Source organism: Cajanus cajan, chromosome 3 (assembly GCF_000230855.2).
Source record: "Cajanus cajan strain Asha chromosome 3, NIPB_CcT2T_4, whole genome shotgun sequence".
In the NCBI taxonomy this organism is placed as follows: domain Eukaryota; kingdom Viridiplantae; phylum Streptophyta; class Magnoliopsida; order Fabales; family Fabaceae; genus Cajanus; species Cajanus cajan.
Genome location: NC_138519.1, coordinates 3,595,250 through 3,610,509, shown reverse-complemented (window position 1 = coordinate 3,610,509; position 15,260 = coordinate 3,595,250). Strand labels below are relative to the sequence as shown.

The following is a 15,260-nucleotide window of genomic DNA, read 5'->3' as shown; positions in this document are numbered from 1 at the left end:
GTACGAGGTGGTAAAAGGCTGCAGCAAGCAATCATTGTGACGAATCAACGACAGCCACTTAGCCTTTTTCGTCGGCCGAGACGTATAGAAGTGCAGGAATAGATGTGGAGTGGGTTGGAGACCGAGGGCTAGACACAAATGCCTAAACCCTTGCATAGCGGCCCAGGTGTTCGGGTGAAGTTGGCTCGGCGCCACATTAAGAAGTCGAAGTATACTCATGAAATAATCGTCAAAAGGGAGGGATATCTTCAGATCCCGGAACATATAATCATACACGTAAAAGAATGGGTATTTGGACGATCCTTGATTCAAATAAACGAAGTCTGGATTCGAAGCCCCGTCACCTCGGCACGGTTGGAAAAAGACAGCAGAAGGTTCTTCATCTTCGGGAAAGTTTAAAAACTTTATGGCTGATACGAAGTCCACAAGAGACTTCTTGCTCGTATACCGAGAGTATACACTACCAACTTCACCATGTACCCACGAATACCCGGGAGTCGATATGGGAGGAAAAATTCTTGACGATTCCCCACCCCGACTCGGCTGATCTTCAGAACCCACAGCTGATGCCGAATCATTCCCGCTTTGCGACCGATCGGACCCCGAAGCCGACTCTGCGGAATCGCCCCCATTCGAAGCTGAAGCCGACGCTACCTCCTGGTTCGGCGTCGTCCTTAACCTAGATTCCTCTTCGTCCCCAGAGGAGTCAACATGAACAATGTCCAGGTTAGCCATTACGTACCTGATGATTGAACTTGACCAATTGCTGTTGAGTACTCAAAACGCTCTCAAATATCTTCGGCTCGGAGCAGCTAGTAAGTTTGCATGTGGAAACCCTTCCTCCTACACATCTATTTATAGGCGTTCTTAATAGGCAACTGAAGAGACACCCCCTCGTGCCTACCGTTGGATCATTTAGATCCAACGGTCTAGGGCGCGCAACTCTTCGCATGCGTCATTAATGACCAACGGTTATATCCCTTCGCTTCCCACCATAACTTCTCGCGTACGCCATCAAATGCCCAACGGTTACAACCCTTCATATCCCACCATCAGTTGTAACCCTTAGCTTCTTCTTCAAGACACCAACTGAAAAATCCTGTTTTTATTTCATTAACCTTTCGCGTCGCTTCGCTCCTCAAAGGCTGGGGGCTTGTGTACCGGAGAGACCGTATCGGTCACGTGGGCCAACACGTGCCATTTCGTCAGACACTCATGCATAGTAAGCCACGTACAAGCATCACCATCAACGTCGGCTCGGCATGAGGTCGAGAACCGACATCAGTCTGGTTAATGCCAATATGGACCATCATCACTCATCGAGTCGGCTCGGTCAAGTACCGTTCCGACATAGATCGTACCGGAAGTATACAAGCTGCCGTATACGGACTAGACGGCTCGGTCATTTGCCGTTCCGACTAGTATTGAATAGTCGGCTCGGCCTCTTGCCGAAGAGTTAAACAAGTCATAACGGTAATCACAATTAAGAAAGGTAAGTACATGATTAAAGCCTAACAACCAATTAGTACCGTATTACCTAATTTGGTAAATATCTGAGAGGGCCCATCACGCTCAGGCCCATGTCAGATGCTATAAATAGGTCACACATAACAAGGTATGTCACTGATCATTAATTATCCTAGAATATCGTGCTTATCCTGACTTGAGCGTTGGAGTGCCTTTTGCAGGTACCTCCCCCCTCTGAAGAATCCGTTTGAAGTATCCGTTCGGCCCTTCTTACCAAGAAGACTACGAGTGTATCCTTAAGCAGGTACATCAATATATTTAAATCAATTATAATCATTATTTTAAGCATGAACAATTAATTTTCATATTGATTACGAAAAAAATATAAGATTGATATTCTTTTTTCTTTCTCTCGGCGTCATTTTTTTTTTATAATTCTTATGCATTTTTTCCTTCTCTTTTTTTTTTTTTGGTGAATAATGATATTTGGACACCCATAATTTATAAACACTAAAGTGACGTTTTTTAAATTTTCTCTATTTGTTTTTTTTTTTTCATGTTACATTACTAATCATATCAATCATTTATATCTCTTTTCATCTAACTCTTCCATGGTGCCTACGCCTTAAGAATGTCCAAAAACAATTTTCCTTCGTTGGCATTTCTTTGAACTGAAGACCTAAGAAGTATGATTAAAAGTTGGATTTAGTTTTCTTATATTATTAATAATTCTCTCTTTTAATTTTATATTTTTTTTAATAAATTTTAACCAATAAAAAAATATGGTAAATGGACGCAGAATAAGTGGTTAAGAATGGGTGATATCCGTGTGGTTTGACAAATAAGGTTGTCTGGTCACTGGTCAGCATCTCTTAAATGCAAGTTGTTGATTTTCCGGATTTCAATTTTGAATAACATTCGATACAAGAAAAATTCTACGACCTCGAAAACGTATTCCGAAATACATTTCGAATCTTAAAAAAAAATTAATTTAAATTATAAAATATTAAATTAAATAATTATTTAATAATAAAATTATTAAAAAATATTAATATTTTAAATTTTTGGCTGATGTTTCAGATACTTTTTTGGATGCTGTAGCACTCCTCTAGATACAAACACTCCATAAAGATGAAAATAGAGTTTTTTTTTTACAATAATATTATTTTAAAAAATATTTACCTAAATAGTAACCGTGTAAATTTATTTCTCCAACTAGCACTTTTTACTGTTCATGTTCCAGAATGGGCCATTCTGATTCCAGAACGGATCGTTCCAGATTAAAAAAAAACACATGACAAATGGATCAAAACGAGCCGTTCCGGATTCAAAAAATGCACATAAAAAGTGAAACCAGAATGGGCGATTCTGGCCTATAGATTCAGGCTTTTTTTCTTTCGATTTTCACTTATTAATTACTAAAACTCAGATACTACCATCAAGTGATTAAATTTATTGAATATTATTATAAATATAACTAAATAAATTTATTAAAATTTAATACAACAATAAAGATCAATGGTGGCGGAAACTAATTATGTTGTTCTGTAATGTCCATATCTATTTTAATCCTACTAGACTTTGGTCACCCTTGAAAGTTCTCTTGAATTCTGGATTTGGCCACAAAGTTGGACCAGTGTAAGTAGGCCAATAATCTTCATGTCAGAGCTCTCCAAACTGTCCTTCGTATACTTTTGCAACTTATTGTAAGGTATATATGAGAGATATGTAAGTTTGATAGTCGTGATGTGCATGTAAGCAAGAAGCGAGTACATGCGAACAAGGGATATGAACTTTTTGGAATTTGCCGCAATCACACCACATTACATTTAGTCTTACTGTAAATCTCCCAGTGAGTCATGCGAGCAAGGATATAAACTTTCTGAAACTTGTTGCAATCATACCACATTTCATTTAACCTTATTGTAAATTTCTCAGCGGGTCAAACTTCTCTCGGATGTTGCGTTTCTTCCAACTTTGTGGCCAAATCTAGAATGCAAAAGAACTTTCAAGGGTCGGCCAAAGTCCAGCAGGATTAGAATAGGGATGGACATTAGAGAACAACATAATCGTGTAAAAAATTGTTCCTATTGTCACATTCCTGGTCACGCCTTACTGTAAATCTCCCAGCAGGTCATGGGAGCAAGGGATATAAACTTTCTGAAACTTGCTGCAATCATACCACATTTCATTTAGCCTTATTGTAAATTTCTCAGCGGGTTAAACTTCTCTCGGATGTTGCGTTTCTTCTAACTTTGTGGCCAAATATAGAACGAAAAAGAACTTTCAAGAGTCAGCCAAAGTCCAGCAGGATTAGAATAGAGATGGACATTAGAGAATAACATAATTGTGTAAAAAATTGTTCCTATTGTCACACTCCTGGTCACGCCACCATTAATCTTTATTGTTGTAATGAATTTTAATAAATTTATTTAGTTATATTTATAATGTTAATATTAAATAAATTTAATCACTTGATGGTAGTCTCTGAGTTTTGGTAATTGATAAGTGAAAATCGGGAAAAAAAAACCTGAATCTGTAGCCAGAACGGCCCGTTCCGGATTCAGAACGGCCCGTTCTGATTTCACTTTTTATGTGCATTTTTTGAATCCGAAACAGTTCGTTCTGATTCATTCGTCATGTGTTATTTTTTAATCTGGAATAACCCGTTTTGAAATCAGAACGACCCGTTTTGGAACGTGAATAGTAAATAGTGCTAGACTGAAAAATAAATTTATACAATTATTATCTAGGTAAATATTTTTTAAAATAGTATTATTTGAGTAAAAAAAACTTTATGAAAATAACTTTCAAAGTTTAAGGTAAACAAAGAAAAATCATTGTATCAACGTACAAAGTTAATTTGATTAGACTAACTCATAATGAGGTACCTTAATCAATTTTAGATTTTAAATTATTTGGGCTCAATCCAAAATTCAATTAGTCTAACATGGGTTTGTCAGTCAAAATAAATAAATAAATTTGAAATGGGTTTTCTTTTTTCTCCATTTTTATTATTATTCAAAATTCAAATTTAAAATTCTTTTTGATCTCTTCGTCACCAGACCGGTCCCCGTGATTCCTGTTTTGTCCATTATGAACTATTGCTAACTTCTTATAATATGAAAACTGGGAAAAAAAAAATCAAATATCGTTTTCTATAAGTTTAATTCATTACTATTTGATATATACAAAAGAATAGTTTCCTATTAGTTTAAGGTATATTATTACTAGTTTAAGAATTATTATTATTATTCACTTAAATATATTTTTAATTTTCTTTATCTTTATCATATTTTGCTTATTTTCTATTGATTGTTTTTACACAAAGTATCTGATATAAAAAAATTGAAATTAAATAATATAAAAATATTTTATTACTACTCGACCTATCTTTTATAATTCATGTCATACTCAACTTATACTTTAAGATATTTACTATTTAAAACAAAAGGTAAATTATAATTATTCAATTATATGTGCAAAAAATGTAGAGAGATAACAAATGTTGTAATTTATCATTTTTCTATTAACAATGCATTATGATATATTAGTATTTTTTTTTAAATGATGCAATATGGATAGCAAATGATGGTACAGCAACGTTGAAGAGGATTATCGAATTTTAAAGCAAAGAAATTTATAAGTGCCTATAAAAGAGGATAAGAACTTTGAACCTCATTAGAAGGAAAACGCAAAACTTATACGTAAAATAGTTAAAACACTTTGTGAGAAAATTTGGGAGGATTGTATACTCTCTTTTTTTTTTTTTTTTTTTTGTTGGAAGATCTTATATTTCTTATGTGATATGATAAGGTATTATGTTATTTCATAACGAGTTTCTAAGTTTTGCTTTATTGTATTGAGCTCGCATATTTTTTATCTCTGACTTATGAATGTGTTACTTATTACACAATTATATTCGATGCGTTAATTTAAGTAAAAAAAAATTGACTGCACAAAGAGAGAAGATGTTTTTTATTCTATCATCGAAGTATGACTACTATATAATATTGTTAACTTTTGTAGTAATTACTTTGAAAATCATGAGATAATTTTTAATTAGTTGAATATAAAAAATTTAATGAAAATATACTAAACTTAAACTCTTAATTCTAGAGTATGTCAATGTTATCATTATTGTAATATATAATATGCAAAAAAAAAGTGATTTTTTTTAAATTTTATTTTGGAAAGCAATAAAAGTAAGTTTCTAACAAACATGGGTTCATGAGTCGAATTGTTTGGCCCAACCCATAAAAGATTAGCCTAAGCTAAAAAAGTAATAATTTTCACTTAAACTGACTATGGTGGTCCGTCATAGACCATTCAAGTAGGTCAACTCAGCCTAAATTTACATGTTTATATGAACTAATTAATACGTGCTAACTTGTTAAAAAAAAAAAAACAGCAACAACAACCAGTGTTTGTGTTTATTAGATGGAAAATAAGGATTAAAAGAATAAGCTAAATTATATATTTTTTATTCTTTATCTCATTTTATTGATTTATTTTAGTTATTTATTTGTTAAAACATTCATTTGATCCTTTATTTTTATTTTTTATATTTGAACCAATTTGGTTCTTTTAAAATAATAATAATTTTTAATTTTGTAACACAATTTTGAATCAATTTTTGACATATTTGAGTTGTGAAACTTGTAACAATAGATTTAACTATATAAAAATTATAAAATTCTATTGACGTTTAATTTATAAAAGTTATAAATGTAATGAAAATCATGTTAAAAATATATCTCATAAGCAATTAAAAATAGTGTAAGATTATAATTTTTGAATTTTCAATTGTCCTTTAAACTTATTTTTATACAATTTTTACCATATTTATAATATTTTTTTATTTAAACTGTAGTTATGGTCAACAATTTTCATATAAGTAAATCTAAGAAAACGAATTTCAAGTTTTGAATTAGTCAAAAGATATTTTAAAATTATGTCTCAAAATTAAAAATAAACATTATTTCAAAAGGACATAATTGATCCAAATTAAAGAGATAAATGATCAAAATAAATATTTAAAAAAATAAAAGATCAAAATGAATCTAATGAATAAGATAAAAGTATAATTTGGTAAAAAACAAAAAATTAAGTAAACTTCAAACATTCCTACCTTTTAGTGCTATTTATTTCGGTCAATGTTTTCTTATTGAATACTTTATTGTAAATGATAACGATAGTTTATACTAATTTAATTTCCGTGTCACTAACTTTTTAATCCGTAAGAAAAATTACGAGAACTGTGAGGATCAATCGTGTCAAACTAAAATTTCCATGTATCTATTTCAACATTTCCTTTTCCTTCTCCCCTCAATTGAGTCTTGAATCACTATGCTAATATTATAAAATATATCCATCCAAATTTTATATATCAATTTTGAAAGTACACAAAGAACTCCTTAAATGTCACATATCACTATAAAAAAATTAACACCAAAAGGTTAATATTTTTTCTTTGCTCTAGCAATGGATTGACCACTTTTTATTTTGGGCCTCCGTCACAGGATGATTATGTTTTCTTTTAGTATGATTTGTTTGGTAACCGAGAACATCTCTAATAATATAACCCATTTTAAATTTTTAATACGCTTTGACTTTCTCAATATCATAAGATTTAAAAAAATATCTTAATTTAAGTTCTTAATTCGCTTTTTATAAGTCGAACAATAACACCAGAATGTTTTATTTAAAATTATTTAGTTAAAAATTAAAATATATTGTATTATTAATAATCTATCGACGAAGGTTTTTACATAAGAACAAATCTGATGGACAACTCAAGGGGTGAAACAGATCAAAAGTACAAAGCTAGTGTTTTCAACCTCTTCCTAATACACATTATGAACAATTTTTTTGTCAAAAACACTAGGAGAATAAAATAAAGTTCTCCAAATTTTAAAATTAACTTATTTAAACTAATTTGTTAAAACTCTGTAGTATTAACTTCTACAAAAGTATTTTATAACTTATGTACAAGTTAACTTTAATTCATAAAGAAACTTATATTACTTTTTCTTTTAATTTTCTTTTCTTAAAAGTTAAAAGTACTTATGAAGTGTAAAAGTTTCTTATTGGTCTTCAATTAGATTTTACCAGTAAAACTTGCATTAAATAATTAAATTCACTCGACAAAATCCTACAATGAAGACATAAAATAAAATTGTTCATAACAATGGCTTTTATTTTTAATTGGGCATTATATAGCTTCGTTAAGCAATTCTCAATGTGAAAAAATAAAAAGCTATTTTAAGCTGGTTAACCCTTCGACTGCTGACAAAATAGCATAAAGAGACTACATACTTCATTTGATTGCCAAATTGTTTGAATTGCAGTATGAAGTTCTAATTTGAATATATTTTATTGAGGACTTCTATAAACCTTGTAACAACTATTGTTCTATTAATAGTTTAGTATGTTAATTTCAAGAGAGTTAACTGCATTCAGATATGTCATTTCCGATTTATTTTTATTCTTAGAGCCCAAATTATCAAAAATAAATATTGGATTTTATAGTATGACACCAGGTAAATGGTCACAGTTCCAGACTTCCGGTGTGTGCACACTCTACTTGTTTGAAACACAGATAATCAGATTGGAAGCATCTGAATTCGTTTACTTTCCAAACGATGACAACAGGAATTCTTATTCAATTCCATTATTCCATTCTGCTCTTTTCCATTTCATCTCTTTCTTTTAATCCAAACATAACCTACGTTTATTGGGAGAGACACACGATTTGAACAAAATCTGTACTAGTTACTAAGCTATAGGAACATTCACACAAATTATTCTGACTTATAATACAACAAACTGTTTATCCCAACCACACGAGTTTACTTAGGTGAAATGATGAGTTTAACCCCCCATAACTTAAGATTTGTGGATAAGAATACCATTTTACTTCCAAAACCCAATAAAGAATTGCTTAGTTAAGGAGATGCGTGGACATGAAAGCTTTCTGATGATATCTACATCCATAACATGCCTATTCCATCGAACGTCAATGTCTAAACTTAATACTTTGGCATACACAAAATACATTGTCAAACGAAAATTTCCAATAAAGAATTAGTTTATTGTCCTCAAAAAGTTGTTTCATTCGAGTGGATATCCTTATCTTCCACTTCCAGTCATAAAGATTTTACTCGGAAACAAAATTTTAACCCTGAAGAAATTGAAACTAAATGTGAAAGCATTGTTGACCTCACAACGCTTAGATTCTTCCTCGCATAGCAACAACCTAAAAAATAGGCCCCAACTATTCCTTAATACCTAAGAATTTAAGCAGTTTTATGTTGATCATACTCACAAGAATAATCAAATCATCATTATTTAGGATTCAAAACCAACGCAAACGAGCAAAGGTTCCTGCTTTTACCACAATGCTCAGATGCAGACTTAGATTATTGTAACCTAAAAAAGGACATCAATTACACCTTACTAGTCACTAGTTCTTCCAAAAATGGAATGAATCCAATGCACAAAGAAAGCACAGACATCATCATGAAAACAAAATACTAAACACTCCTCTGCTCTGCAAATAACTTGCAAGATAGACAAGTACAAAATTTTATCAATCAATTACACTTTTCATATAAAACAATCAGGGGGCAGTAAAACAAATACATTTAATCAATTAAATGCATCATCATCCTTATTTCTTTGCTGTATTTGCACATTTCACCGTGAAAATTATAACTCATGGGTCACTCCACTTTTTATTTCTCTTTGCTTTCATACACTCACTTTTTTTTAATATTTTTTTTATTTCTCATCTATCTTGCCTATTTCTCATACATTTCTCAAGTGCCAAACAAATTGAATATGATGTAGAAATAAAAGTATCCCGTTCACTAGACCAAAATTTGTAACAAAGAGGCAATAATTAATTATATATAAAATTAATCGCCTAATATACCGTTCACACCCTAAAGTCTTATAGCTGAACAAATTACAAAACACTGTCAATTACACAAGTCAAACCTCATTTGTCAAGCTCCATTGCCTGGGCAGCTTTAGCTTTAGCAAGAGCAGTCAACTTGGTCTTCACTTTCTTCCCCACTTGAAATCCACGTTTCTCTTTCTTGTTACTACCATCAACCTAGATACATTTGCCCAATAAAAACAAAATCATACAAAAGACAATTAATCCTTAAGACACATAGAAAAACACACTTCAATCTTTCATACAGCATATACACTCTGTTTATCACAGTTCAGCTTTCAACTAATTTGGAAGAATAGAAACTAAATTTGACCCAGTGTCACAGCATTCAGCAATTAAAACTTTCACATGAAAAGTTAACAACTTTTTACATAACCCAATTAAATCAGAAACAAACATCGAAACCTAAAATCACATATCCCCATTTAAAAAAAAATAAAATAAAAACCTCAGCAGAAAAAGAAAATTGGGAAATTAAGATGCAAACACTGACCTTCATCTTGTTTCTCTTCGCTTGGAGCTTCTTCTCTTTTTTTTGCTTCTCTTGTTCCTCTCCTGAAAGAAAATAATCATAACCACGAAATCAGAACATGAATATCGAAGCTTGAGTTTGAGTTAGGGCGAAATCGAAGGAGAGATATTACTTCGAAGATCGAATTCGTACTGCTTCTTTCTCTTGGCAAGGTTGTTCTTCTTCGACATTCTCCCTCTGCTGCTCAATCAATCTACTAAGGAATATGGTTTATGGTTATGATGAGAGTGATAAGCCCTAACCCTAAAAATTTCAGTTTTTAATGTTTACGATGTGTTTCTCCGTTTCTTTCTTATTTTTTTTCAACAATAAAAATATGATTACTAAGAATGGTTTTTTAAAAAAATATATTTCAAATGGATAAAAAAAAAATATATTTTCAGTTCTAAAAAAAATTAGAAAATAAATTATTTTGATTTGATTTTAATTTTAATTTTTTTTATTATATGTTATTTCTTATGTCTATTCTTAAAAAATAATTGTACACGATAATTTTAAAAAATAAAGAATAAAATATTCAAATGCACTTTTATCATTTATATGTTAATCTCCTATAAATTAGATTTTTTTTTCGATATCTTTTAAATTTGATAACATCATTGATAAATTCACCTTATATATTAAATTAGAATAAATATCTCATATTGCTTTTAAATTTTACTTTTTTAATTATAGTATTTGTGAGGCCCGCTTGTATTTTTTTTTCCTTTCCCCTATCACATTTCTCATTTCCCATTCTCTCATTCACTCATACACCCTCAAACTCCTCCTACTCTTTGGCTGATTCTTCCTTCTTGGGTGAACTTAGGTGCTGAGTAGTTGGATTGCTAGCTGGAGTGTTCGGATTTCTTCCTTCTCCGTTCTCCATTTCTTTCAAGCTTTTCCTTCTCCATTCTCTCTTGCCCGAAGCTCGGAATCTTTGCTCGAGGTAAGGGAAACTAGGTTTTTCTGAGTTTTTGGTTTAAAGAGAGTTCAGAGAACTCCTTAGCTGTTTGATGTTTGGTGATTTTTGGTTGAGAATGATGAAATTAAGGTTTTCGGGGTTTCGGAGTAATAGTGAAAATTTGGGGTTTTGATGTTTTCATAGTTGCATGTTGAAAAAGAATTGATTTTTGGGTTGTTGGATGAAAATGGGGTGTTTTGGGTGGATTGCATGTGCTTGAATTTCTTGTTTTTGCAGGATTGTTGTTCAAAAATGGTAGAGGGATTGTGATTGCTGTCACAAACGGCTGAGCCGTTTTGAACGGCCGAGCCCTTTGGGAGTTTCGTGACAGGGAAGAGTTTCTGGAACCAAACGGCTGAGCCGTTTTAAGGCGCTGAGCGCTTTGGGGGTAGAGAGCCACCTGGAACCAAATAGCTGAGCCATTTTAAAGCGCTGAGCGCTTTGGGGGCAGAGAGCTAGAGGAGAATCTGTGGAGGTAAAACGCTGAGCGCTTTGGAGGCGCTGAGCGCCTTTGTGCTTTTAGAATTGGACTTTGTAGTCTTCATGAAAGTTGTAGCCTTGGATCTTAGCTTTCCAATGGCGCTGGAATCACCCAAAAAGGAGTTCTAGAACTCCAGATATGGCTGTTTTAGTGAAGAGGGGTCAAGCTGTCAGCATTGGTTAAGTTGTTTTAGGTGCTTAGGTTGATTGGTGTTGTTTGGGTGGGTAATTTTGCATGATTGATGAGTTGTAAACAAGACGGGTGAGTCGTATTATATGTTGTATGTTGCAAAATTATTGATCATGCTATTAATAATGTTTGAGTTGAATTAAAATAGGCGAATATGATGTGATGATTAGTGGATAATATTGTTGCTGATGTTGAGTTGTATCAGTTGTATATTGTTGTAAGTTATTATGTTGAGTTGTATCACTTGTACATTGTTGTAAGATGATATGTTGAGCTGTACAGTTGTGTTGTACTGTGTGTTGATATTGGATGTTGTAGGCCGAAAGGCTGAGGTGTTGTAGGCCGAAAGGCTGAGGTGTTGTAGGAGATCTCCGAGGTGATATGCGTGACGACGCATTTTGTGTGTATTGATAAACTGTGTGGTAATAACTGACAAGATGTTTATGGATGAATTGTTGATGGTTGTAATTGCTGTTATTACTTAAAAATTTCCCTATATCTTGTTCTTTTTATACTAGCTTACCCTTGTTGTTTCCATGTGTTTGGACTGCGATGATCATACTTGTATGGGAGCAGAGCAGGGCTAGATTTGTGATAGGAGCAAGCTTATAGCTGGCAGAGGACAGGGAGTCTTAACTGGCTGATGTTTTGGATGTTAAGCCACTATCTGATTATTTTGGATTGTATTTTATATTGTACGCCCTAACTCTAGTCGGATTGGAACATTTGTATATATTTATATTCTAGATCCTATATTTATATACTCGTTCTATTCTGTCTAGTGTTTCCGGTGTGCTGCGATTATGAGTGTGGTGACCTGCCGGGTCATTACACTTTAGTGGTATCAGAGCAAGTCGAGTCTAGTGGACACTCTTTGGGGGTGGTCCCTTTAGGCTTTTGTTGTGTTAACTTTGTGTTGTGTGATCCTGTTGTGTTGTTTGCTGTGTTGACTGATGTGATGAATTATTGTGTTGCTAATTGTAGTTGGGTTGAATGGTAGTATACTAAAGATGTTGTTCCTTTTTGTAGACGATGACTAGGACCAACGAGCAGATAGCACGTGCCATAGAGATGATGACTATGGCTATGCAACAGCAAAATGCCTATTTTGCTAGGATGGAAGCTGAGAGAGCTGCAGCTAGTGCAGCAAGACCTACAGGGTCATAGGAAAGTCGGGATCTTGCTGAGTTCCAGAAGTGTAATCCTCCACAGTTTGCAGGAGATGCGGATCCAGAGGTAGCTGACCGCTGGATCCGTGAGCTGGAGAAGATCTTTACTATCCTGGGATGTCCTTCAGAGAGGAGGTTAGCATATGCTGTGTATATGCTTGTGGGAGAGGCCGAGCATTGGTGGGGAAGCACTTATCAGATGCTTGCTACTAGAGGAGTTGCAGTTGACTGGGAGTGCTTCAGGACGACATTCATGGAGAAGTACTTTCCGGAGAGTGTAAGGCACGCCAAGGAGGCTGAGTTCCTACGGTTACACCAGGGTGGGTTGTCTGTATCGGAGTATGCGATGAGGTTCGAGCACTTGGCTCGTTTTTATTCACAGGCTACTTCTGAGGCTTGGAAGTGCAGAAAGTTTGCAGAGGGTCTGAAGTGTGAGCTGAAGAAGGTGGTGGTGCCTATGGCCATCACCGAGTTTCCTGCCTTGGTAGAGAAGGCGAAGATTGTGGAGAGGTTAGAAGGGGGTAACCATGTGATTAGAGCTACCGAGAGACCAGCTGAGTCCAGGAGGGGAGGTGGAAGTCAGAGGAAGCCCTATGATAGGCCCCAATCACAGCAAGGGGGTCCTGTCAGTAGGCAGTCTTCCAGTACTGCTAGTGGAGGTAGACAGAGTGGAGGTGCCACTCTGAGATGTTACAGGTGTGGTGGATCCCATTTGATCAGGGATTGTCCACACGCGGAGAGTAGATGTTACAGATGCCAGCAGATGGGCCACTTGTCGTTCAACTGTCCCACCAGGAGTAGATCGGAGGGGAGTACACCGAGGAGAGATGCGCAAAGAGCTGATACTCAGAGGAGTAGTGTGCAGAGGACTGAGACTCAGAGGGGTGACAGACCCACTACAACTGGTAGGGTATTTGCTCTGACGGGTGCTGAAGCTTCGACTTCTTCTGATCTTGTGAAGGGGAAGGGTAAAGCTGCTGGTAAGGATGTGATGATTCTCTTTGACTCGGGTGCTACACATTCCTTTATTTCCTATACTTGTGTTGTTGTGTTGGGTGTACCTGTGTGTGACTTGGGGTTGAGACTGCTAGTGTTGACGCCTGCATCTTCTTCAGTAGTTGCTTCTGAGCTGTGTGCTAACTGTCCTATTGTTGTGAATGGGAAGAAGTACAAGGTAAACTTGATTTGTTTGCCTTTGGTTGATATTGACATAATCTTAGGGATGGATTGATTAGCTGCCAATCGTATCCTTATAGATTGTGCCAATAGACGGTTGATCTTTCCACAAGAGGAGGATGAGTTGTTGATTTCAGCTGGCCAAGCTGAATCTTTGCTGAGAGATGGAGAAGAGTGTTGTCTTCTGCTGGCTACTATAGGCGTGGAGACTGAGAGAGTTATTTCTGAGATAGATGTGGTGAGAGACTTTGCTGAGGTGTTTTCCGATGACGTTCCTGGGTTGCCTCCTGTTAGGGAAATGGAGTTTAGCATTGACTTGGTTCCAGGTGCGGGGCCAGTGTTAGTGGCTCCCTATAGGATGGCTTCTGCCGAGCTGATTGAGTTGAAAGGTCAATTGGAAGACCTATTGGAGAAGCAGTTGGTGCGACCGAGCGTTTCACCGTGGGGTGCTCCTGTGTTGCTGGTGAAGAAGAAAGATGGGGGTAGTCGACTTTGTGTGGATTACCGGCAGTTGAACAAGTTGACCATTAAGAACAAATATCCTCTTCCCCGGATAGATGACTTGATGGATCAACTGAGGGGAGCATCGGTGTTTTCTAAGATCGATTTGAAGTCAGGCTATCACCAGATTAGGGTGAGGGAGGGTGACATACCGAAGACTGCTTTCAGGACTAGGTATGGTCACTATGAGTATGTTGTGATGCCGTTTGGTGTAACCAATGCCCCTGCAGTGTTCATGGATTACATGAACAGGATCTTCCGGCCGTTCTTGGATAAATTCGTGGTGGTGTTCATTGATGATATCTTGATCTATTCAAGAACCCGGGAAGAGCATGGAGAACACTTGAAGGTGGTGCTGGAGATTTTGAAGGCAAATCAGCTGTATGCTAAGCTTTCAAAATGTGAGTTCTGGTTGGATGAAGTGAAGTTCTTGGGCCATGTAATTTCAGCTGAGGGGATCGCTGTTGATCCGGCAAAGGTGGAGTCGGTGTTGCAGTGGGAGCGTCCGAGAACTGTCACTGACATTCGGAGCTTTGTGGGTTTGGTAGGTTACTATCGACGGTTCATTGAAGGATTCTCTAAGATAGTAGCGCCTCTAACCCAGCTGACGAGGAAGGAGCAGCCGTTCATTTGGACAGATGCCTGTGAGCGGAGTTTTGAGGAGTTGAAAAAGAGGTTGACTACTTCTCCTGTGTTGGTGTTGCCGGATTCTGGTGAGCCCTTTGATGTGTATTGTGATGTTTCTCACCAGGGTCTTGGGTGTGTGCTGATGCAACACGGGAAAGTGGTGGCCTATGCTTCAAGGCAACTGAAGAACCATGAGAGGAATTATCCCACTC

At 35.4% G+C, this 15,260-nt stretch overlaps 1 protein-coding gene across 1 annotated transcript; it reads right to left on the bottom strand.

Annotated features, from left to right (window-relative positions):
* Positions 1 to 9,310: 9,310 nt before the first annotated feature.
* LOC109795605 (uncharacterized) lies at positions 9,311 to 10,234 on the bottom strand. The gene is made up of 3 exons (XM_020355134.3): positions 10,075 to 10,234; positions 9,924 to 9,985; positions 9,311 to 9,586 (listed from the first exon to the last, which is right to left on the bottom strand). The coding sequence occupies exons 1-3, from the start codon at positions 10,130 to 10,132 to the stop codon at positions 9,470 to 9,472; spliced, it is 237 nt and encodes a 78-aa protein (XP_020210723.2). The 5' UTR covers positions 10,133 to 10,234; the 3' UTR covers positions 9,311 to 9,469.
* Positions 10,235 to 15,260: the final 5,026 nt, after the last annotated feature.

Bases quoted from the DNA above. Each gene is read 5' to 3' on its own strand.
- LOC109795605 (XM_020355134.3), bottom strand. From the start codon at position 10,132: ATGTCGAAGAAGAACAACCTTGCCAAGAGAAAGAAGCAGTACGAATTC. The intron at 9,986-10,074 runs GTAATATCTCTC...ATTTTCTTTCAG, and splicing joins GTACGAATTCGATCTTCGAA to GAGAGGAACAAGAGAAGCAA. The intron at 9,587-9,923 runs GTCAGTGTTTGC...AAATGTATCTAG, and splicing joins CGAAGAGAAACAAGATGAAG to GTTGATGGTAGTAACAAGAA.